We start from the raw sequence: 25289 nt of genomic DNA on the forward strand, positions 1-25289 counted from the left end.
CTTTGTGGGACCAACTCCAAGCCAGAGACCTCTGCAGGAATGAATCTAAATCAGGGGCATTTACAGAATTAGGTCTGAGCCGGCAACCTAAGCCAGAGCAGGGATGAGACAGCAAACTCCACCAGAGCAGAGCAAACCCCAGGAGCACTGAGCAACCTCCAGGAACACAGAGTGACCAATGGGGAGACTGGAACTGTGGCACTAACTGCACCACAAGGAGCAACCTTGTGTTGGAGTGTTGGAGCTATAGGAAACTGGAAGATTGACCACCAGAGTCACAGACAACCCCAACTACACCAATTAGAGGAAAAGATGGGTAGGCAAGGTAAAAACACATGCAATACCACAAAGGGCAACACAACACCAGTAAAATCTAGTGACCCTACAATAGCAAGAATTGAACAACCAATTATAGACGAAGCAGAAGAAAATAACCTAAAAAATGACTATAGGAGAATGTTTGAGGTTCTTAAAGAGGAAATGAGAAATTCCCTCAAAGAAATGGAGGAGAAAACAAACAAAAAATTGGAAGACATCAACAGGTACCTTAATAAAAACTGAGAAAAATCAATCAAACACGTGAAAGAAAATTTCAAGACTTGAAAACTGAAGTAGAGACAATAAAGAAAACAAAAGCTAAAGGACTATAAAAACAGATATTATGAGAAGACAATCTGGAACAACAACGCAAGCATAAACATCAGAATACAAGAGATGGAAGAGAGAATCTCAAGTGCTGAAGATACAATAGAGGAAATAGACTCATTTATCAAAGAAAACATTAAATCTAACAAAAGCCTAACACAAAATATCAAGGAAATATGGGACACCATGAAAAGACCAAACCTAAGAATAATAGGTATAGAAGAAGTTCAACTCAAAAGCACAGAAAATATACTTTAAAAAATCATAGAAGAAAACTTTCCCAACCTAAAGAAAGATATCACTATGAAGATACAAGAAGATTACAGAACACCAAATAGACTGGATCAAAAAAAAAAAGTTCTCTCGGCCATTATGCCGGAAAAGATCCTGCAGAGCTGAGCGGCCAAGATGTGTGACTTCGTCGAGGGCCAGACCATAGAACTAAAGGAGGCTTTCCAGCTGTTTGACCGAACAGGTGATGACAAGATCCTGTACAGTCACTCTGGGGATGTGATGAGGGCTCTGGTCCAGAACCCTACCAATGCCGAGGTGCTCAAGGTCCTGGTGAGCCCCAAGAGCAATGAGATAAATGCGATGGTGCTGGATTTTGAGCACTTCCTGCCCATGCTACAAACTGTGGCCAAGAACAAGGACAGGGGAATTTATAAGGACTATGTTGAAGGCCTTCATGTGTTTGACAAGGAAGGGAATAGTACTGTCATGAGTGCTTTTATCCAGCATGTACTCATCACACTGGGAGAGAAGATGACAGAGGAGGAAGTGGAGATGTTGGTGGTGGGTTACAAGGACAGCAACAGTTGTATCAACTATGAAGAGCTTGTCTGGATGGTGCTGAACGACTGAGGACACTTCCAGATCCCAAGCCTGTGCCTTGTCCAGTGTGAGATCTCTCTGTGGCCCTCATAGGTTCCCTTGTCACAGCACCTTGCCATCTGGTCTCTTCTGAATGTCTTCCTTCACCAAATAAAATTTTCTCTCTTTGCCCCCCAAAAAAAGTCCTCTTGCCATAAAATAATCAAACACTGAACGTACAGAATAAAAAGATAATATTAAGAGCTATAAAGAAAAAGTGCCAAGTAACATATAAAGGCAGATCTATCAGAGTTACACCTGACTCCCGGTGGAGACAATGAAAGCCAGAAGGTCATGGTCAAGTGTTATGCAGACATTAAGAGACCATGAATGCCAGCCCAGATTATAATACCCAGCAAAACTTTCAATCACCATATGAAGACAAAATAAAGTATTTCATGACAAAACCAGATTTAATCAAAACCTAGCCACAAACCCAGCCCTACACAAAGTACTAGAAGGAAAACTCCAACCCAAGGAAATTGTCTACATCAACAAAAACACAGACAACTGATGATCCCACAGCAGCAAATCCCAAAGAAGGGAAAAACACACAAATTAACAACACCAACAATGAAAACTAAATTAACAGGAGATAGCAATCACTGATCATTAATATCCCTTAATATAAATGGACTCAACTCTCCTATAAAAAGATACAGGCTAAGAGATGAGATAGAAAAACAGAATCCATCCTTCTGCTGTACACAAAAAACACACCTCAACCTCAAAGATAGACATTGCCTCAGAGTAAAGGGTTGGGGAAAAAATTTTCCAATCAAATGGACATAACAAACAAGCTGGTGTAGCTATCCTAATATCTAACAAAATAGATTTCAAACTAAAATCAATCCAAAGAAATGAAGAAGGACATTTCATATTAGTCACAGGAAAAACTCATCAAGTGGAAATCTCATTACTGAACATCTATGCCCCAAATACAAGGGCATCCTCATATGTAAAAGAAACGCATGTAAAGCTTAAATCATACATTAAGCCCCACACACTAATAGTGGAGATTTGAACACTCTACTCTCACCAGTGTACAACAGGTCAGTTAGACAAAAAATTAAGAGAGAAATAAGGGAATTAACAGATGCTATGACTCAAATGGACTTAACAGAGAGCTATAGAATATTCTATCCAAACATAAAAGAATATACCTTCTTCTCAGCACCTCACAGAACCTTCTCAAAAATTGAGCACATAAACAGTAACAAAACAAACCTCAACAGATACAAAACAATTGGAATAGCCCCATGTATCTTACTGGATCACAATTATTTAAAACAAGAATTCAACAGCAACACTACTTTTAGGAATCCCACAAACATATGGAAATTAAACAATGCTCACCTGAGTCATCAGTGGGTCAAGAAAGAAATAAAGGGAGAAATTAAGGACTTCCTAAAATTCAATGAAAATGATCACACAACATACCCAAATTTATGGGACACAATGAAAGCAGCGTTAAGAGGAAAGTTCACAGCACTAAATGCCTACATAAAGAAGCTGGAAAAATCCCACACTAGTGAATTAACAGAACATTTGAAAGTGCTAGAACAAAAAGAAGCAAACTCATGGCAGAAAATATTCAAATTGAGAACTGAAATCAACAAAGCAGAAACAAAGAAAACAATTCAAAGACTCAATGAGACAAAGATGGGTTCTTCGAGAAAATCAACAAAATAGACAAACCTTTATCCAAACTAACCAAAAGAGAGAGAGAGAGAGAGAGAGAGAGAGAGAGAGAGAGAGAGAGAGAATATCCAAATTAACAAAATCAGAAAAGAAAAGGGTGACATAACAGACATGGAGGAAATTCCCAGAATCATCAGGTCATATTTTGAAAACCTTTACTTTACAAAATTGGAAAACTTAAAAGAAATGGACAACTTTTTGGATAAATATCACTTACCAAAATTAAATCAAGACTAGATAAGCAAATTAAATAGACCTATAACTGCTAAAGAATTAGAAACAGTCATTGAAAGTCTCCCAACCAGAAAAGGGCCAGGACCAGATGGTTTCAGCTCAGCATTCTACAAGATTTTTAAAGAAGAACTAATACCAATACTCCTCAAATTATCCCACACAATAGAAACAGAAAAAAACATTGCCAATCTCTTTTTATAAAGCTACAATTACCCTGATACCCAAACCACAGAAAGACATTACTAAAAAAGAGGATTACAGACCATTATCACTCATGAACACTGATGTAAAAATACTAAATAAAATATGAGCAAATCGAATCCAAGAACACATCAGAACCATCATCCATCATGACTAAGTTGACTTCATCCCACAGATACAGGGATGGTTTAACATACGAAAATCTGTCAACATAATCTACCATATAATCAAGCTGAAAAATAAAAACCACATGATCATCTCATTAGACACTGAAAAAACTTTCAACAAAATACAACATCCCTTCATGATAAAGGTCTTGGAGAAGGCAGGGATATAAGGAACATACTTAAACATCATAAAGTCAATATACAACAAAGCCAATATACAACATCAAACTAAATGGAGAGAAACTCACAGCGATCCCACTGAAATCAGGAACAAGATAAGGTTGTTCACTGTATATCAATTCAATATAGTTCTTGAGGTCCTAGCTAGAGCAATAAGACAATGAAAGGAGATTGAGGGGATACAAATAAGAAAAGAAGTCAAACTCTCACTATTTGCTGATGATATGATAGTTTACATAAGTGACCCCAAAAAATTCTACCAAAGAACTTCCACAACTCATAAACACTTCCAGTAATGTAGCAGGATACAAGATTAACTCAAAAAAAAATCAGAAGCCTTCCTTTACACAGATGATAAATGGGCTGAGAAAGAAATAAGAGAAACATCACCCTTCACAATAGCCACAAATAGCACAAAATATCTCGGAGTAACTCTAACCAAACAAGTGGTTGATGTGTATGACAAGAACTTTAAATATTTGAATAAAGAAATTGAAGAAGACACCAGAAAGTGGAAAGACTTTCCATGCTCTCTGGTGGGTATAATTAACATAGTAAAAATAGCAATCTTACCAAATGCAATCTACAGATTCAATGCAATACCCATCAAAATCCCAGCAAAATTCTTCACAGGCCATTGAAAGAACAGTATTCAACTTCATATGGAAAAGCAAAAAACCCAGGATAGCTAAAACAATCCTGTGCAATAAAAGAACTTCTGGAGGCATCACAATCCCTGACTTCAAACACTACTACAGAGCTACAGTACTGGAAACAACCTGGTAATGGCATAAAAACAGACAGAAGGATCAAAGAAACCAAATCCAAAACCCGGATATTAATCCACACACCTTCAAACACCTGACTTTTGACAAACAAGCAAAAAATTACAAATGGAAAAAATAAAGTAACAAATGATGCTGACATAACTAGACATCAACATGTAGAAAAATGAAAATAGATCCATATCTATCACCATGAGGCTGGAACCAAAACTGAGAAAAGGATATCAGGATTGAACATGCATACACCTCTCAAGCTGCTGGTAGAAGAAGCCCTTTATTGAACAACACCATGGAAGTTTTTATACCTAACTGTTATGAGTCTGTAAGGACAAACAAGTTCAGGAATGTTAAGAGATAATATTAAGTGAAATGTTATGAGTCTGTAAGGACAAACAAGTCCAGGAGTATTATGATGAAATATTAAGTGACACACAAAATGAAACTAAAAGGTATGAAGCAATGTGTGCAGTGGTGATAAGAGTTTGAGCTGAATGAACAAGTGTGACGTAACTATATGATAAGCAGACGTGTGCTAATCTAGAAGTAAGAAGGTAAAGCAGCCAGAAACAGTATAAAAAACTTGAGGCTCACGGCCAGAAGACATTCTCAAAATGACTGGCCAGACACGCTGTCAGAGCAGTCATGGAGAATCCAACGAACCACCAACTTCACAGCTGAGACCTTCCAAGAGCCAGAGAACCAGCTCTTGCCAGCGGATCAAGAATTGCTTATCCAGAGGTCTACGTCAGGAGCCACAAACCATTATCAGGTCGTATACACCAATGCCTCAGTAAGTTAGGGTAGAAGACCTTGCCTAGGGCATATAATCCTTGCTGAATGTGCGATGTGATTGAATGTGTGATGTGATTGATTGACTAAGGATTGTTATAGTTTTGATGTTTGCTTATATCTGCCATAGGAATAATTAGAGATTTAAATGATTGTTATAGTTTTGATGTTTGCCTATAGTTATGATGCTTAGATTTAAATGGTTGTTATAGTTTTGATGTTTGCCTATAGTTATGATGCTTACTTATATTTACTATAGTAATAATTGGAGATTTGATTATTGGCATAATAAACTTGTTCCTAAAACAAAGACTGTGGTCACCCTGAGTATTTGCTTGCAGACCTCGAAGCAAGGGCAGAATGCCCACTCAGGAATAGGGCTCGCGACACTAACACAGTCAGATGGGTCAACAAGTGAATACTTCATCGCCTGATCCTCAATAAAGGCCAGGACAATGCATGCTCAGGCGTTAGTGTTGGCAAACAACTTTGACACAGCTCTCAGAAGCTCAAATCACTAGTGGGAAAGACCATCTGGAAGCCAGGACTTCAAACGGTCCCAACACAAATGGATCAAAGACCTCAACATAAAGCCAGCCTCACTAAACTTCACAGAAGAGAAAGTGGGAAGTACACTTAAACACATTGGCACAGGAGACCACTACCTAAATATAACCCCAGTGGCATAGACACTGAGAGCAGTAATAAATAAATGAGACCTCCTAAAACTGAAAGGCTTCTGTACAGTAAAGAACATGGTCAACAAGGATCTTCACCAACCCCATATCAGACAGAGGTTTGATCTCCAAACTATACAAAGAACTCAAGAGATTGATCATCAAAAGAACAAATAATCCAATAAAAAATGGAGTACAGACCTAAACAAAGAACTCTCAATAGAGAAATCTAAAATGCCTGAAAGACACTTAAGGAAATGTTCAACATCCTTAGCCATCAAAGTAATGCAAATCACAACAATTTTAGAATTCCATCTTACACCTGTAAGAATGGCCAAGATTGAAAACACTGATGACAACTTATGCTGGAGAGGTTGTGAGGAAAAGCAAACACTTTTGCATTGCTGATCAAAGTGCAAGCTGGTACAACCTCTTTGGATATCTGTATTGCAATTTCTCAGAAAATTAGGAAAAACCTTCCTCAAGACCCAGCAATACTACTTTTGGATATATGTCCAAAAGATGCTCAATCATACCACAAAAACATGTGCTCAACTATGTTCATAGCAGCATTATTTGTCATAGCCAAAACCTGGAAAAAACCTAAATGCCTCTCGACTGAAGAATGGATAAGGAAAATATGGTACATTTATACAATGAAATACTGCACAGCAGAAAAGAAATGAGATCTTGAAATTTGCAGACAAATGGATGGAACTAGAAAACATCATATTGAGTGAGGTAACCCAGACACAGAAAGACAATTATCATAGGCTCTCACTCATAAGTGGTTTTAAAACATAAAGCAAAGAAAAGCAACCTACAAATCATAATCCCAGAGAACCTAGATAACAATGAGGACCCTGAGACATACATCGATCTAATCTACATGGAAAGTAGTAAAAGATAGGATCTCCTGAGTATATTGGGAGCATGGGGACCATGAGAGAGGGTTGAAGAGGAGGGGAGAGGCAGGGAGAAGAGCAGAGAAAAATGTATGGCTCAATAAAATGAATAAAAAATAAAAAACAAGACCAGTAAACCAAAAAAGAGACTCAGACAAACGTGAAATAGCTCTATCAGGTGATAAATTAATTAAAATAAATTATTTTGTAGATTATATAATGTTTTTATAATGTGGCAGAGATATTTTTGTGGCTAAAAACATTTGTTGTTATTTTAGAGGACCAGTGTTTGATTCCCAACACCCACACAGTGGCTTATAGTCACTTGAAACTACAGTTTCAGGTTATCTAGTACCTTATTTTGGCCTTCATGGGAGTTAGGCATGCAATCATCAGCAGCACGTTTACAAGCAAGCAAATACTTATACACATAAAATTAAAGTAAATACACTTTTGTAAATGTTTGTATTAATTTATCAGCTTTTGATACATTCATTTGTTTTACTTTCTGTTAATGTTCTATAAATATATTTTGTGACTAAATTAGTATTTGTCAATTTATAATCTTTTCCTTTAAAAAAATCTTCAAAGTATAAAATTTCTAGCTGCAGTTCTGAAGGTCAGGGATTGTTCAAGTAGAGCAAGTTCCTGTACACTGAAATTGTACAGTTAGGTGGGCAGTCAGCTGGTCAAAGGGAAGAAAGGGGCAGGAAGGACAGGAGGCAAGGTTTGGAGGAGCTGATATAGTCACAGTAGAGAAATGGAATATAACTGAGTAAGACAGAGTTGGGGGGCATAAAAGAGAAAAGTAAGGGATGGCTTGCACTTCACTGAAACACTGCTCATAACACCATAAACTGGGGTTGGATCCCAAAATGAGATCGATCCATTCAACTACAAAGCAGAGCAAAGCTGTGACTCATGCTGTGACATAATGAACCCTAAGAGCATCATACTAAGTTTTAAAAGGCAACAGAAGACACAATAGCATGACTTGGTTTTTTGTAAGATAATCTGTCCAGGTAAATTCCTAGAGATGGAGTTAGAGTCACTCATAGTCCCCAAGGCATAAAGGAGCAAGGAAGGAAGAGTGAGAAATAACTGAATAATACAGTCCTTTGAGAGATGTTTTGGACCACTGACATTCAAAACAGCAATATAAAATGTTCTTATTTATGACTTAAGAATTCCAAACATGTATACAATAAAATATGGTCCAAATCCCACCAGATCCCCTCAATAAGCTCCCTTCCAAATCATGTACCCTTCTTCTTTGATAATTTTTTTCACTCAGTAAACCCAGTTAAAGTTCCCATATGTGCACAGGTGTGAGGGCATTCACTAGAGCACAGGCTGCCTGCCAGTGTCCAGACCCCCCCCCCCAAAACAATGATTCTCCCTTCACACCAGCGAAAAACTACCAAGAGCCTCTCAATGAGGGGCAGGGATTTCCAGAACAAGACCCTCATCCATGCTGTTAATTAGATTGGATTAACTTCATGCAGGTTATGCGTGGGTCACCACAGCTGCTGTGAGTTCCTGAATGCAGCGGCCACAGCACATCCAGAAGACAGCATGTCACAGCATGTCACAGCACCCCATCCTGAAGTCTAACATCCTTTCCTCCCTAAGTCTTGGTGAGGGAGTAGGGTGACAGTAATGTCCAATGTAAGGGTGAGGACTCACTGTTAGTCTCAGTACATTGCAAGTTCCAGTAATCCGCATTGACTGCTGATCTTGAGTGGGAAAAGGAGCTTCTTCGAGCAAGGCTGAAAGCAACTCACATCTGTGGCTGTAAACATAAACCTTTAGAAAGCAGTTTGAGAACATGGCAGCTTAAAAAAAATCAACAATGCCCTTTTCACCAAGCCAAAGCGAAGGCCTTGGAAGCCAAAAAAAAGGGGCAGTGCTGAAAGGCATCTACAGCCACAAAACAATGATCTAATCCACATATCACCCATCTACCAGTGGCCCAAGACCCTGGGGCTCCAGGGACAGCCCGAATCCCCTCCAAAGAGCATACACAGGAGAAACAAACTTGACCACTGTCTCATTATCAAAATCCCCCTGACCACTGAGTCAACCATGAAAAAGATAAAAGAAAACAACACACTTGTGTTCACTGTGGATGCCAAGGCCAATAAGCACTGGATCAAACAGGCTGTGAAGAAATTCTGTGACACTGGTGTGGCCAAAGTCAACACCCTGTTAAGGCCTGAAGGAGAGAAGCCAGCTTATGTTCAGATGGCCCCTCATTATGATGCTCTAGATGTTGCCAGCAAAATTGGAATCATCTAAATTGAGTCCAGTTGGCTAGTTTTAAATATACACTTTTTCACCATAAAAAATATTAAGGCAGTTGCTCTTCTGGCACCTAAATATCAAAGCTCTCTTTATTTTCTAGGTACAGAAAGCAAAAAGGTCCAAAATGCCTACTTGACATTTCATTGAGTTGGCAAACAGATAGGCAGATAGATTATTGTAACATGAGGGTCAGCTTCTTGGAGTTTCTATCCAACCTGGTACCCCACAGCCATCAAGACCCAATGAAAATCATGCAGAGATCTCCATAAGTTATAAAACTGATTGGCTCATTAGCTCAGGCTTCTTATTAGCTCTTATGACTTATATTAACCCATTATTCTGATATATTTTAGCCATATGGCTCAGTACCTTTTTCAGCTGGCAGGTCACACCCTGCTTCCTCAGTGGTCTGTGCAAGACTGGGAGGAATCACCTTCTTCCTTCCCAGAATTCTCCTGTTCTCATTGCATCATTTCTACTTCCTGTCTGGTTTTCCCGCCTATACTTCCTGCCTGGCCAATCAGCGTTTATTTAAAACATGATTGACAGAATACAGACAATTCTTCTGCACCACTTCCCCCTCTTTAAAAAAAAAAGGAAAATATTCATAGTCCATTTTTTTTGGGGGGGGGGGAATGTGGGCATAGTATTCCAGACTACTTCCAGCTGGTTGGGAGCACTGGTAATCTTATGGGGACCTAAAGAAATTTTAGAGTTATGATAAAGTGCTGAATGGAGTATCCTGTGAGGCTTGATCATCTCAGGCAACATCTTGAATCTGTTCTGGATGTAAAACTCAAACATCTGGGCCATCTGTTCCTACCGGAGATTTCTCAGGTGGTCTTCCTTGATCAAACTGGATTTTTCTCATCCCAGAATGAATCCACAACCTCTCATATTCTGTGGAAACAAAAGCAAATCCTCCTCTCCAAAGTAACATATCCTTTGACTTCAATTTTGAAGTCACAGTATTTTCAAAATACCTATCTTGGATTAATTCTGCAGCATTTACAAGCAAATATCTTTTAGGAGCTGTTGCTTCTTCCTCAGCATTTAAACATTTTAAAGAAAGCATAATAACATACAGTATCAAGATTCTCTGTGTATTTTTCATCTTTATATGGCTTTATTTTAACCTCTATTTCTTTTATTTTTACTTTTAACTTTTGGCTTTGAGACAGGTTCTCTGTGTATCTTTGTCCTGGAACTTCCTCTGTAGACCAGGTTGTCCTTGAACTCACAGAAATCTATTTGTCTCTGACTCCCAGGCAAATCCTACTGGCATGTGCCGCCACAACCGACTACTCTCTTTCTTTATTTTTTTTTTTACTTTGAGAACTTTAATCTTTAGCCTGTATATATTTTTAATACACTGTAAACCATTTAGAGATTTTCTTCCTGTTTGAATATCTCTTTACTGTATATGTCTCTTTTTCTGATCATGTGGATCTTTAATTTGCTAAGAAATATGAAGAAGATTAAAGCCATGACTTTGATGACTAGATCCAGCCTGTTCCTTAGCTTTATGAAATTCCACCCTCATGGTGGAATCATGTTTTTTTGCCACAACTCTATGGCATTTCAAAGTCCTTGTCAGCAAGCAAGCTGCAACGGTGTGTCCATAAACAACACTCAAAAGCTCCTATGGCATTTCAAGGTGCTTGCCAGGAAGCAGGCTGCAACAGTGTGTCCATAAACAATACTCAAAAGCTCCATAGTTGGGACTGGCTGCTTGATAGAGTCAGAGTTTTCCCTGGCAGGATGATCCAGAAAGCCGGCATTTTAAAACAACGCAGCTTTTTTCCTGCTATGGTTGAAAACTGAAATGCTTTACTCTAGTCTTTATCAAGCTTTCTCAGGCTTTCTGTTGATGCAATTATCCACGTGGGCACCATTCTGTAACTCTACTTCCTGTCTGGTTTTCCCACCTATACTTCCTGCCTGGCCAATCAGCGTTTATTTAAAACATGATTGACAGAATGCAGACAATTCTCCTGCACCAGATTATTAATAGTTGCGTTGCTTTTAAGTAAATCATCCAAATATCCACACTCTCAGGTATTTGAAGAATAAAAAAAAAAGCCAACAGCCATAGAGCCTAAGACCTCCCCAGCCAATAGCTGTTTTGTTGTTGCTGTTGTTTGTTTGTTTGTTTTTAAGCAGGTTTTCAGTCCCAGCCATAAATGCCCTCCTATAAATCAGGTCTCAAATCCAGTCAGAAAGTGGTTTGTCATCCTGTAATAGTTAAGTCACTATGGTCAAGTGGGAACACCACCCCTGGTTCTTACCCAGCTCTGGGTAAGATCACTGATCCCTTTTCTCTCCCAGAAGCCTACGTAGTGTCTTCTGGCCAGCGAAGAGGAAGCTTCCTGATCAGTTTGACACTGGTTTTCTGCTTCCTATAGCCAAAGTGTGGGGACTTCCCTGAAAATTTTAGCTTCTTTCCTGTTGCTGTGATAAAGCACTGATCAAAGCCAATAGGGGTTAGGGGTGGGTTTATACAGCTTACAATTCCACATTACAGTCTATCATTGTGGGAAGCAAAGTCGATGCAGCCTTGGTGTCCTGAACAAGAATGCTGAGCTACACCCCAGGCTGGTATGCAGGAGTACCATAAAACATACTTTATAGAAATGAGATTAGTGCATGAATGCTTCCCTCCTTCAGAATGGACCAGGTTATAACAGCAACTCTTAAAACACAGTTTAGATGATGGATATGAATAACTTTGAGTACCATGAAGCCAACCATCATTACCTAGAGTGTTTAGTCTGGGCTGGGTCATGAATCCTCACACACCTGAGAGTATGGATGTGCTACTCCATCTATTTGAAAACAACACAATCGTTAATAATCTATCTCCTTATCCATTTGCCAACTCAGTGAATTTCTGACTGGGCATTTTAGACCTCTTTGCTTTCTGCACCTGGAGAGTGTAGAGAGCTCGAGTCTCAGGTCTCCCTTGTGCCAGAAAAGCAATTGTCTTGGTGCTAACATAGAAACTTGCTTTTAACATGTGAAAAATTTCTGTTTCAGTTTGCATCCAGTTGAATAAAAACATCCTAAAGCCTCAAACTTACTTCTTGCTTATTAAAAAAAAAGAAAATCTACTATGGGCAGCAATGCTCTGGACCTTATTTTTATCTGTCTTCTTTCCCCGTCAACATGTAATTTAATGTAGCAGGTACTGCTGAAAGCTGCAGCTTTCACCGACTGTAACAGCCAAAAGTGTGCTGATTTGAGCAATGGGGAAAGGCCTTTAGAGGAGCTGGCATCTCGCCATCGAATCTACGGTTTGGAAGCACCCTCAGAATTAATCCTCACTTCACTTTCATTCATTAGGCAGGACTGCCAAACTGGTGTTCTTCTGCTGAGGCTAATCGCTCGATGAAAGCCAGGGATAAAACCGCAACCTGGGGAAATAATGAAAGAATAGAAGAAAATATATGCTTTCCTGGTTTGCAGTTTTTCAATTTTCTCAGCCGGCCTGCCCAACTTATAATTGGTTCATCACTCACAGCTGCTGAATGGTGGAGACTGATTGGGATGACAGAAAACCGTGAATAAAGGGACCAAGGAGAGCACTGTCTCTGTCTTAGCCCCCTCTAAACCTAAAATCTGAAGTTGACAAAAATAAGAGAGGGGGACATCACAGAATGTGGTCTCCACCAACTCTGAGTTTCTTTTCTTAGACGTGCAAACAGAGCTATCCCCCAAATCAGAATCATTAGACTAATGTTACTGTCCCTATTATCACAAGCCTTTAATGTTAACTAAACTAAAATCTGTTGTCTAGCATAATTACTCTGAATTTTGGCACTATTTAGTCTATTTGCAGAATACCTTAAGAATTAAAGCCAAATGAGAATATGAGCAAAGAGATCAAGACCATGATGAAACAGTCTACCTGAAATAAGGGAAGTTCATCAACTCCAGCCACCGTGGGAAGGAACAAGCATAGAACCAAACTAGTCCCTCTGAATGTGGTCGACAGTTGCATGGTTGGGGCAGACTGTGGGGCCACTGGTAGTGGCATCAGGATTTATCCCTACTGTCTTTTTGGGAACCTATTCTCTTTGGATGGATACCTTGATCAGCCTATAAATAGTAGGAAGGGCCTTAGCCCTTCCCCAAAGCAATGTCCCTTACCCTCTCTGAGGATTGATGGGGGAGGGGTAGGAGAGTATGTGGAGGGAATGGGAGGAGGGGAGGGAGTAGGAACTTAGATTGGTGTGTATAATGAAAAAATATAGTTTTTCATTTTAAAATAAATAAATAAATAAAGGCAACAACTAAAAAGAAAAAACCAAACCACACTATGTTAACACTTTGAAATGGGCAAAGTTACAAATAAATGGAGCTCAACCCCCAGAAAAGGAAAGAATTAAAGCCAAGAAAATAAGAAAAATGAGAGCGTTAACTAGACACTGTCTTAAATAATAAAGCAGTAGCATATTATCTTCCATTGGGAGGGACCTAATGATATAGACATGTATGACATGCAAGCCACTCTTGTACCAATGAGCATATTATTCCAGACCAGTCATTACTGTAACTCTCAGGAGTCCTGACTAGGTAATACTGGTAATTGCTTCTCCACACATATCTGTCAGTATTTTGAAAACTAGCTGGCAGGGTAGCTTCTAAGAGATACTAGTTTGATTTCTCCATGTTTCCAGAGTTCTTCTTACACTTAATGTAACCCATTTGCCCTCCTTGGGTGCTACTAAGGTGGTATGTGTGAAATGTAGTTATACTTGATTTCCTGTGGGTCAGTGAGACTTTTGTGCCTCATTAGCCTCTATGAATAAATACAAAAACCTTGTCCAGTCTCTTGTTGATATGAGCAGGGCCATTTTCTGTTAGTTTGTAAATGTCTCTAATTCTTAAGGTTGAGCCCATGGGACTAGACTCCATCAATGGTAAGGAGTTCAGTCTGTACACATATCTTTCCTTTCCTTCAGAACAACTCTAAGATCATTTTTAATGAGTCAATATTTGTCTTCAGAGAACAAATGTATTGTTTTAAAAGCTGTTATTAGAATCTTCTCACTTGAATTAAAATGAAGGAAAACAAATTACATATCACTCATCCTGCATTATGCAACTTATCAGTAATTAGCAACACACAACACAGCACACAGCTCAAAACCCTCAAAATGAATGCTAATTCAAGGATGAAAAACTTAGTAAAATAATCGTATTGCAGATTCTGTGATAATCACACATTTTTTTTGTTTGTTTTCTAAGTCAGTGAGGGCTGAGACCATAGGAAAGTTATATTTTGAATTGCATTTACCTTTAATTTCTCACTATAGATGAAATAAATACTTTGTAAATATTGAAAGAGATTGTAGCATTGAGATGATATTGAGATGTGTAGCATGAATCCTGATTGTTCTTAATAATAAAAACCCAGGGTTGGCTATTGGGGATGAAAGTTTAATGATCAGCAAAGCAGAGCAGTCAGTCACTAGACAATTCTTACCTTTACCAATGCTCAGACCACAGGAGCTATACTGTTTTTACAAATCCTCAGAATACATGCTCAGACTGAATCTTCAGACTACATCCTCAGATGGTATATAGATATGATAGGATAAGGGTACAGATTATTGAATCTACTCTGAGAAGAAAAAAAAGAGAGGATATAGATATGATAAGATAAAAAAGTAGGTTATTGAATCTAGTTTTAAAAACCAACTACTGGTTTTAAATATTTTATATTGGATTGACTTTTGTATATTGTACACACATTTTGTATATTGATAAAAATTTGAGATTAATTTTGTTAGGCATATTGTACATACATTTCTACTCTTGTTCAAAATATTGTACCAATACAGCTCACTTAACAATATAATGTAAATTTCTAGTTCTTTTTTTTTTTGCCTTTGAATGAGTTGGTTTAATTCAAAGTGATACAGAATTCAAAGTACAACAAAGACGAAACAGCAGGCTCTGGCAGGATTCCAGACTGGGTTCACTTTCAATTCACAGCTGAGGTAGGAACTGCTGAACACTAGAGACAATGAGCCATTTGTATTATTTATTTTATTATTATTTGTTTTTTTTACAAAAGTTTATTACAATGTACAACAGGCTCCAGGATAACACTTCATTCTAACTGTAGGTGGCAATGATGTTATAGTAGGGAATCCAGATGTTTAACAGGCTCCAGGATAACACTTCATTCTAGCTGTAGATGGCAAAGATGTTATGGCAGGGAATCCAGATGTTTAAATAGGAATGGAAGAGGGTCACCATCATCTCAGATATGAGGAACAGCTTACTTTTTGCCAGATTTCTTAATTCCACCTGTGGCCAGGGGTCCCTTCCCCGCGGCCTTGGCTTTTAGCTCCTCGAGTTTCTTCTGCTCCTCTTTTTGTTTCTGCTTGAAAGCCTTATCTTCCTCGTCCATTTCCTTGGCCTGCTTCTTGGGCTGTTTCAGGGGCTTCTTTTTGCCACCTTCCCGGCCCGACATGGTGCCTCCAAACACCCCCTTCTCCAGACCCTCAATTTCTAGTTCTTGAAAGTTATTATTACCAACCGTTTAGGATAATAAGAAAATGCAAGTAAGTGATTAGTCACCTATTACAATTAAATTTGTAGTCATATTAGGTATGTTTTCAAGGTCAGAGGTATATTTTAGATGGACAGATCTTCAAACACTTCAAATATTTACAGAATATGGTATTTAAGTGTTTTAATAACATACAGTTCTTTTTATAACAATGAGACATGTCTGCTACTGGCAGCACCAATCTACATTGGAGAAGATGATGGACATTAAAGAAACTTCACATGGAGTTTACTTTCTTTGGGCCAAAATTAAGCCATTTGCTTCAGCCTTGGCTGCTGATGGTATGCTGTCCAAATTGGACAAGCAGGACACAAAAGAGAATGACTACCAAACCTTGCCAAGACAAAGCATGAAAGTCCTTCAAAAATCCTGCTTCACAGAAAAGTCTGTCAAATATTCTAGGTCTGTAGGCAGATTCCCCAACATTGCAAAGGAACCTTGGATGACTGTCCAGATGACCATCTTTTTTTCTTCATTTCTCACATTTTTTGGAAGTCGCTTGCTTGTACTTCCTGCTTAATCAATTACTATTATTTCTTTCTTGGGTCTCTGAGGGAGTTGAAGATTAGATAGTTATAGTTTTCATTGTTTACCAGACTCAGAAAAGAAACTCTCTAAAAGGGCATAAAGTATATAAGGTTGGGGGATATCAAAAGATAGTTTTGGATGATAATGCAAGTTATGATAGAAAGTGAATTAGGTATAAGACTTTGGACTCACCAGGATAGGATAGAAATGGAGAATTTTCTCTGAATTTGTCAAATGTAAATGGATTAGACACTGTTGATATATTTATTGCCTGTGTATATTATACTTATTGCATATAATTTTTCTTATATTAGTCATAGCCTTCTTTTTATTTAAACAAAAAGGGGAAATGAAGTGATATTTTGTTTGTAATCTAACAAATAAGGTTTGCCTGTAAATCAGAGTGCAGATAAGCCACCATTAGTCATAGATTCAAGGCAGTGGTGGTACACACATTTAATCCCACCACTTATGAGACATAGACAGACAGGTCTCTGTGAGTTCAATGCAACCCTGGGCTGCACAAAATTGATCCAGTCTAAAAGAGAAAAAGAGTCAGTTAGTGGTGGTTCACACCTTTAATCCCAGTACTTGGGAGTCACAAGCCTTTAATCCCAGCACTAGGGAGGTGGAGAAAGAAATGATATGGCTGGGTGGAGAGACAAATAGAAGGTGGGAGGAGACAGGAACTCAGATGCAGTCTGAGGATTCAGTCTGAGCATGCAGTCTGAGTATTTGTAGAGGCAGAATCACCCCTTTGGTTTGAACACTGGTAGAGGTAAGAATTCTCCAGTGGCTGACTGTTCTGCTTCTCTGATCCGTCAGCCTTTTGCCCTGATAGCTGATTCCGGGTTTTTATTATTAAGAACAATTAGAATCTGTGCTACAGAGATGTATTAGAAGAACATGAAATACTATGCACTTGTCACTGTTTCCTATGAGTGCATTAATAAACCATTCATCTCTGTATACTTAACTTTAAGATGTACTCTAAAGAAAATGCAAATATTAGCCAATATAACCCATAACTCAAGGGATCTGAGCACTTCTTTTTAATCAATGTCTCCAAAGAGACCAGAATGAGTGTCTCTTTTCATAGGGGATGAGATCTTGTTCATACACAATGAATTCAACTTTATAGATTCTGTATCTCTAAGCATTTAGAAAGTGAGACTACATACACAACTGTTTTATGTGTACATGGTATTTAAAAAAAGAAAGAAAATAAAGCCAGTTTTAGAGTTTAGTGGAACTAATGTCAAAAAAACAGAACCAAATGTGTGTTTTCAATAAATTCAATAGTTTGGTGAATCTTCAAGGGCCAAGAAATGGAATTTGACGATGGGACTCTATAGTGGCAACATGGCTAATTGATTTAAAGTTATTATTTCAATTATGCATTGAAAGAAATTTTTGCTGTTGAAGCAAATTTTCTCTCCACACTGTTTTCATGAAACAAAATAACGAGTCCAAGCTGGCCAAGGTCCAATTACAATTTTGAGGGAACAAAATGTGTTGAAATTCCTTTAGTAGTTTATAATCGTATTTTTCCCATTTATAAGAATTTGTCTCTATTAAGGGGGTTTTAGAGGTGTTAAACACATGAGGCAGCCATAGTTTTAGAGAATAAAGAACACAAGCATCTGAAGCTGTGTCTTCAAGCAATTATTACTTTCTGTAGATAAACTAACTCATTCTCTATCATTTGTCTATCTGCCATCTACCTATATCTATCTACCTATGATCTGTGTCAATCATCTATCTACCTATTCATCATTTAACCTTCTATCAATTTTTATCTAGTCATCTAACTACCTACCTCTAACCCTCTCTGTGTGTCTTTCTCTACCCCATCATGTGTGTGCTTTGTGTTGGTGTGTGTGTGTGTTGGGGTGTGTGTGTATGTGCTGTGTGTTGAGGGTCTGTGTGCACATACCTGTATGCTGTGTGTTTGGGTTGTGTGTGTATGTATGTGTGTGCTGTGTGTTGGTGTGTGTATGTGTCTGTGTGTGTCTGTATGTGTATAATCAATCAGACAAAGTCAATATGACAGTGTTAGAGTAGATTTTTCTTGGATGACTCTTTTAGAAATGTATATTATTCATCAAAATACAATTTTAATTTAATAGTATCTGATAAAAGCAGTATCATTTAGTTCTGATAAACAAAAGATGTGAATTACTTGCTTTACATTTATTAATTTTGCATACTGCCATATACAAATCTGTTACAACAAAATGAATCTCCTCATAGTGCCATGTACACACTGAACTTTCCAGCCTCATAACATTGCTCCCCACATTCCTCTACTCTCTTCTGTTACTTTAATTCTGTTTCTGCCTGGAGGCCTGGTTCTAGCCCCATCCCTTCTGGTAAATTTTTCTCCTTTCCTTTACCCAAAAGAACTTCTATATAAGAACATCTTTCCTGCCAACACCCTCAGAAGCAAGGCTCCTGCCATATACACCCTACATACTTAAAAGTACCTTTTAAAAGATGACATGATGCCAGACAGTGGTGGCACACACCTTTAATCCCAGCACTTGGAAGGCAGAGGCAAGGGGTCTCTGTGAGTTCCAGGTGAGCCAGGTCTATAGATCAAGTTCCAGGACAGCTAAGACTACCCAAAGAAGCCCTGTCTCAAAAAAAATTGACATGATGTTACCTATACATGTTTTTTTTTTCTCAAGTTGTTTAGTTCACTAATTTAAAAAAGGAGTGAAGGACTGAAGAGAGGGCTCAGTGGTGTACAGCACTTGGTGCTTTGGTAGACAACTGAACTCAATACCCAAATCTACATTGTATCTCAGAACTATAAACAATTCCAGTTCCATGGTAACTCTACTCCCTACTAGTGATAATGGGCACAAGGCATGTATGTAATACACATATATACACACCCAGTAAGACACTAATACATTTAAAGTGAAGTAAATATATCTAAAAATTTTTGGTTTATTTTATTGTTTATTGATTACATTGAGCTATTTATTTTTTATTGATACGCTCCCTGCCTCTCCTCTCCCCTTGAAACCTCTCCCATGGTCCCCATGCTGCCAATTTACTCAGGAGATCTTATCTTTTACTACTTCCCATGTAGATTAGATCCATCTATGTCTCTCTTAGTGTCCTCATTGTAGTCTAGGTTCTCTGAGATTGTGATTTGTGGGCTGGATTTCTTTGATTTATGTTTAAAAGCTACTTATGAGTGAGTACCTATGATAATTGTCTTTCTGGGTCTGGGTTATCTCACTCAATATGATGTTTTCTAGTCCCATCCATTTGCCTTCAAATATCAAGATGTCATTATTTTTTCTGCTACATAGTGCTCCATTGTGTAAATGCACCACATTTTCCTTATCTATTCTTTGGTCAGGGGCATTTGAGTTGTTTCCAGGTTCTGGCTATGACAAATAATGCTGCTATGAACATAGTTGAACACATGTCCTTGTGACACGATTGAACATCCTTTGGATATATACCCAAAGGTAGTATTGCTGGGTCTTGAGGAAAGTTGTTTCCTAATTTTCTGAGAAATCACCACACTGATATTCAAAGGAGTTGTACCAGCTTGCACTTCCACCAGCAATGCAGAAGTGTTCGCTTTACCCCACAACCTCTCCAGCATAAGTTGTCATCAGTGTTTTTAATCTTGGCCATTCTTACAGGTGTAAGATGGAATCTCAGAGTTGTTTTGATTTGCATTTCTCTGATGACTAAGGATGTTGAGCATTTCCTTAAGTGTCTTTCAGCCATTTTAAATTCCTCTATTGAGAGTTCTCTGTTTAGGTCTGTACTCCATTTTTTATTAGATTATTTGTTCTTTTGATGACCAATTTCTTGAGTTCTTTGTATAGTTTGGAGATCAGACCTCTGTCTGATGTGGGGTTAGTGAAGATCTTTTCCCATTCTGTAGGCTGTTGTTTTGTCATGTTGACCATGTCCTTTCTTTGCTTTACAGAAGCTTTTCAGCTTCAGGAGGTCCAATTTATTGATTGTTTTTCTCAGTGTCTGTTCTACTGGGGTAATATTTAGGAAGTGGTCTACTGTGCCAATGCATTCAAGTATACTTCCCACTTTCTCTTCTACAATGTTCAGTGTGACTGGCTTTATGTTGAGGTCTTTGATCCATTTGAAAATCAGTTTTGTGCATAGTAATAGTTAAGAATCTATTTTCATTTTTCTATATATTGATATCCAGTTATGTCAGCACCATTTGTTAAATATGCTTTCTTTTTCCATTTGATTTTTGTTTTGCTTCTTTGTCAAAAATCAGGTGTTCAAAGATGTGTGGATTAATATCCGGGTCTTCGATTAGATTCCATTGGTTCTTCTATCTGTTTTTGCGCCAATACCTGGCTATTTTTAGTGCTATAGATCTGTAGTAGAGTTTGAAGTCAGGGATTGTGATGCCTCCAGAAGTTCTTTTATTGTTCCGGATTGTTTTGGCTATCATGGTTTTTTTTTTCTTCCATATGAAGTTGAGTACCATTCTTTCAAAGGTCTGTGAAGACTTTTGCTGGAATTTTGATGAATATTGCAATGAATCAACAGATTGCTTTTGGTAAAATTGCCATTTTTACTATGTTAATTATACATGCACATACTCCACAGCATGGGAGATCTTTCCACTTTCTGGTATCTTCTTCAATTTCTTTCTTCAAAGATTTAAAGTTCTTGTTATACAAACTTCCTTTTGTTTGGTTAGAGTTACTCTATGGCTATTGTGAAGGGTAATATTTCTCTGATTTCCTTCTCGACCCATTCATCATCTGTGTAAAGGAGGGCTATTGATTTTTTTTTAAGTTTATCTTGTATCCTGCTACATGACTGAACATGTTTAAGAGTTGTAGAAGTTCCTTGGTAGAATTTTGGGAATCGCTTATGTATACTATCATCAGCGAATTCTGTGAGTTTGACTTCTTCTTTTCTGATTTGTATCCCCTTGATCTCTTTTTGTTGTCTTATTGCTCTCGCTAGGACCTCAAGAACTATATTGAATAGATATGGAGAAAATGGACAACTTTATCTTGTTCCTGATTTCAGTGGGATCATTGTGAGTTTTCTTCCATTTATTTGATGTTGGCTGTTGACTTGCTGTATATTGCCTTTATTGTGATTAGATATGTTCCTTATAACTCTGCTCTCTCTGCAACCTTTACGATGAAGGGATGTTGCATTTTTTCAAAAGATTTTGCAGCATCTAAAAAGATGATCATGTGATTTTTATTTTTCTGTTTGTTTATATAGTAGATTACATTGACAGATTTTCGTATGTTGAACCATCTCTGCATCTTTGGGATGAAGCTGACTTGATCATGGTGGATGATGGTTCTGATGTGTTCTTGGATTTGATTTGCCCATATTTTACTTAGTATTTTTACATCAATGTTCATGAGTGAGATTATTCTGTAATTCTCTTTCTTAGTAATGTCTTTCTGTGGTGTGGGTATCTGGGTAATTGTAGACTTATAAAAAGAGTTTTGCAATGTTCATTCTGTTTCTATTGTGTGGAACAATTTGAGGAGTATTGGCATTAGTTATTCTTTGAAAAAATCCTATAGAATTCTGAACTGAAACCATCTGGGCTTTTTGGTTGGGAGACTATTGATGACTGTTCCTATTTCTTTAGCAGTTATAGACCTATTTAATTTGCTTATCTAGTCTTTATTTAATTTTGATAAGTGATATTTACCCAGAAAGTTGTCCATTTCCTTTAAATTTATCAATTTTCTTGAGTACAGGTTTTCCAAATATGACCTGATGATTCTCTTGATATCTTCTGCATCTATTCTTATGTCCCCCTTTTCATTTCTGATTTTGCTATTTTGGATATTCTCTCTCTGCCTTTTGGTTAGCTTGGATAAAGGTTTGTTTGTTTTGTTGATTTTCTCAAGGAACCAACTCTGTCTCCTTGATTCTTCGTATTGTTTCTTTGTTTCTATTTTGTTGATTTCAGCTCTCAATTTGACTATTTCCTGCCATCTCGTTCTCTTAGGTGAGTTTACTTCTTTTTGTTCTCAAGTTTTCAAATGTTCTGTTAATTCACTAGTGTGGGATTTTTCCAACTTTTCTGTATAGGCGTTTAGTGCTGTGAACTTTCCTCTTAACGCTGCTTTCATTGTGTCCCACAAATTTGGGTATGATGTGTGGTCATTTTCATTGAATTTTAGGAAGTCTTTAATTTCTCCCTTTATTTCTTCCTTGACCCATTGATGATTTAGATGAGCATTATTTAATTCCCTTGTATTGGTGGGTTTTCTGGAAGTAGTGTTGCTGTTGAATTCTAGTTTTAAGCCACGGTGATCCAGTAAGATACATGGGGCTATTCCAATTGTTTTGTATCTGTTGATGTTTGTTTTGTTATCAAGTATGTGGTCAGTTTTTAAGAAGGTATCATGAGGTGCTGAGAAGAAGGTGTATTCTTTTTGTTTTGGATGGAATATTCTAGATGTCTGTTAAGTCTATTTGAGTTATAACATCTGCATGTACTGGCTTTTTGGGATCCTGGTCTGTTTGGATGCTCACCTTCCTGGACCTGGAGGGAAGGGGGAGAAACTTGGACTTCCCACAGGGCAGAAAACCCTGACTGCTCTTGGGACTGGTGAGGGAGGAGGAGACGGAGTGGGGGGAGCAGGAGGGTATTGGGAGGAGGGGAGGAAGTGGAAATTCTTTAAATAAATAAATAAGGGGAAAAAAAGAAAAAAAAGATTTCCTCTTGATGGATTTTTCTTGTGACCAATATGAAATGTCCTTCTTCCTCTCTTTTTATTGATTTTACTTTGAAATATATTTTGTTAGATATTAGGTTAGTTACACCAGCTTGTTTCTTAGGTCCATTTGATTGAAATTTTTTCTTCCCAAACACTTACTCTGAGGCGATATCTGTCTTTGGTTGACATGTGTCTTGTATCCAGTCTGTTAGCCTGTGTCCTTTTATATGTGAGTTTAATCCATTTATATTAAGGGATATTAATGATTAGTGATTGCTATCTCTTGTTAATTTAGTTTTCATTGTTGGTGATATAAATTTGTGTGTTTTTCCCTTCTTTAGGATTTGCTGCAGTCAGATCACTAATTGCCTGTGTTTTTGTTGATATAGTCAACTTCCTTAGGTTGGAGTTTTTCTTCTAGTATTTTGTGTAGGACTGGGTTTGTGGCTAGGTATTGATTAAATCTCATTTTGTAATGGAATACCTTGTTTTGTTCTTTTATGGTTATTGAAAATTTTGCTGAATATAGTAGTCTGGGCTGGCATCTGTGGTCTCTTAATGTCTGCATAATGCTTGACCATGATCTGGCTTTCATTGTCTCCATTGAGAAGTCAGGTGTAATTCTGATAGGTCTGCCTTTGTATGTTACTTGACCCTTTTCCTTCGCAGCTCATAGTATTCTTTCTTTATTCTGTATGCTTAGTGTTTTAATTATTATGTGTTGCAATGGGACTTTTTTTCAGATCCAGTCTATTTGGTGTTCTGTAAGCTTCTTGTATCTTCATTATTATATCTTTCTTGAGGTTGGAAAAACTTTTTTCTATGATTTTGTTAAATATATTTTCTGTGCTTTTATGTTGAATGTCTCTTTTTTCTATACCTATTATTCTTAGGTTTGGTCTTTTCATGGTGTCCTATATTTCCTGGATATTTTTTCTTAAGCTTTTGTTAGATAACATTTTCTTTGACCAATGAGTCTGTTTCCTCTATTGTAGCTTCAATGCTTGAGATTCTCTCTTCCATCTCTTATAGTCTGCTCTTTATGCTTGCCTTGTGGTTCCTGATCGTTTTCTCATAATTTCTCTTTCTATATTCCCTTGACTAATATTTTTTTTATTGTCTATTTCAGTTTTCAAGTCTTTAATAGTTTCTTTCATATGTTTGATTGCTTTTTCTTGGTTTTCTTTAAGGGATTTGTTGATGTTTTCCAATTTTTTTTTTGTCTTTTCCTCCATTTCTTTGATGGAATTTCTCATTTTCTCTTTAAGGACCTCAAACTTTCTTCTGAAGTTATTTCTAGGTCATTTTCTTCTGCTTCATTGTATTTGGTTGTTCAAGTTTTGCTGCTGTAGGGTCACTAGATTTTACTGGTATTGTGTTGCTTTTGTGGTGTTGTGTGTGTTCTTATTTTGTCTACCCATCTTTTTCTCTAATTGATGTAGTTGGGGCTGTCTGTGACTCTGTTGATCAATCTTCTAGGTGCCAGTAGATGCAAGGCTCAGCTGATTACTCCTCATGGTGCAGTCAATGCCATGATTCCAGTTACCTCATTGGTCATTCTGTGTTCCTGGAGGTTGCTCAGTGCTCCCAGGATTTGCTCTGCTCTCGTGGAGCTAGCTGTCTCAGGCATGCTCTGGCCTAAGTTGCCAGCTCAGACCTGTTTCTGTAAATATCCCTGGTCTCGATCCATTTCAGCATAGGTCCCTGGCTTGGGGTTGGTAATACAAAGGTCTCTGCTTCCAATCTACTCCCTCTTAGATCCCAGACTCGAGTATTCCCAGACCCGCAGATGCCCTGGTTCAGGTCTACTCCATCAGAGGTCCCAGACTCATGTCCGGACCTGCAGAGGTCCTGGCTCAGGCCTAGTTCCTCAGAAGTCCCAGACCGATGCCTGGACCTGAGGGAGTCCTGGCTCAGGTCCACTCTTTTGAATTTCCAAGACTCATTCCTAGACCTTCAGAAGTCTCTGGTTCCTGTGTACCCCTTCATTGGTCCCAGACCAGT

General features: G+C 37.9%; 1 protein-coding gene and 2 pseudogenes across 1 annotated transcript; 2 read left to right on the forward strand and 1 right to left on the reverse strand.

Moving 5' to 3' along the window:
* Positions 1-1053: 1053 nt before the first annotated feature.
* On the forward strand, positions 1054-1509 carry LOC125414059 (myosin light polypeptide 6 pseudogene; annotated as a pseudogene).
* A 7476-nt stretch (positions 1510-8985) lies between these two features.
* On the forward strand, positions 8986-9455 carry LOC146891664 (large ribosomal subunit protein uL23 pseudogene; annotated as a pseudogene).
* A 5899-nt stretch (positions 9456-15354) lies between these two features.
* Positions 15355-15971, reverse strand: LOC148119646 (translation machinery-associated protein 7). The gene has a single exon (XM_087896773.1). It carries the CDS (start codon positions 15943-15945, stop codon positions 15751-15753), a length of 195 nt encoding a protein of 64 aa, XP_087752899.1. The 5' UTR covers positions 15946-15971; the 3' UTR covers positions 15355-15750.
* Between the last annotated feature and the right edge of the window lie 9318 nt (positions 15972-25289).

The sequence above is a fragment of the Myodes glareolus genome, chromosome 15, assembly GCF_982192425.1.
Source record: "Myodes glareolus chromosome 15, mMyoGla1.1, whole genome shotgun sequence".
NCBI lineage: Eukaryota > Metazoa > Chordata > Mammalia > Rodentia > Cricetidae > Myodes > Myodes glareolus.

Bases quoted from the DNA above. Each gene is read 5' to 3' on its own strand.
- LOC148119646 (XM_087896773.1), bottom strand. From the start codon at position 15,945: ATGTCGGGCCGGGAAGGTGGCAAAAAGAAGCCCCTGAAACAGCCCAAG.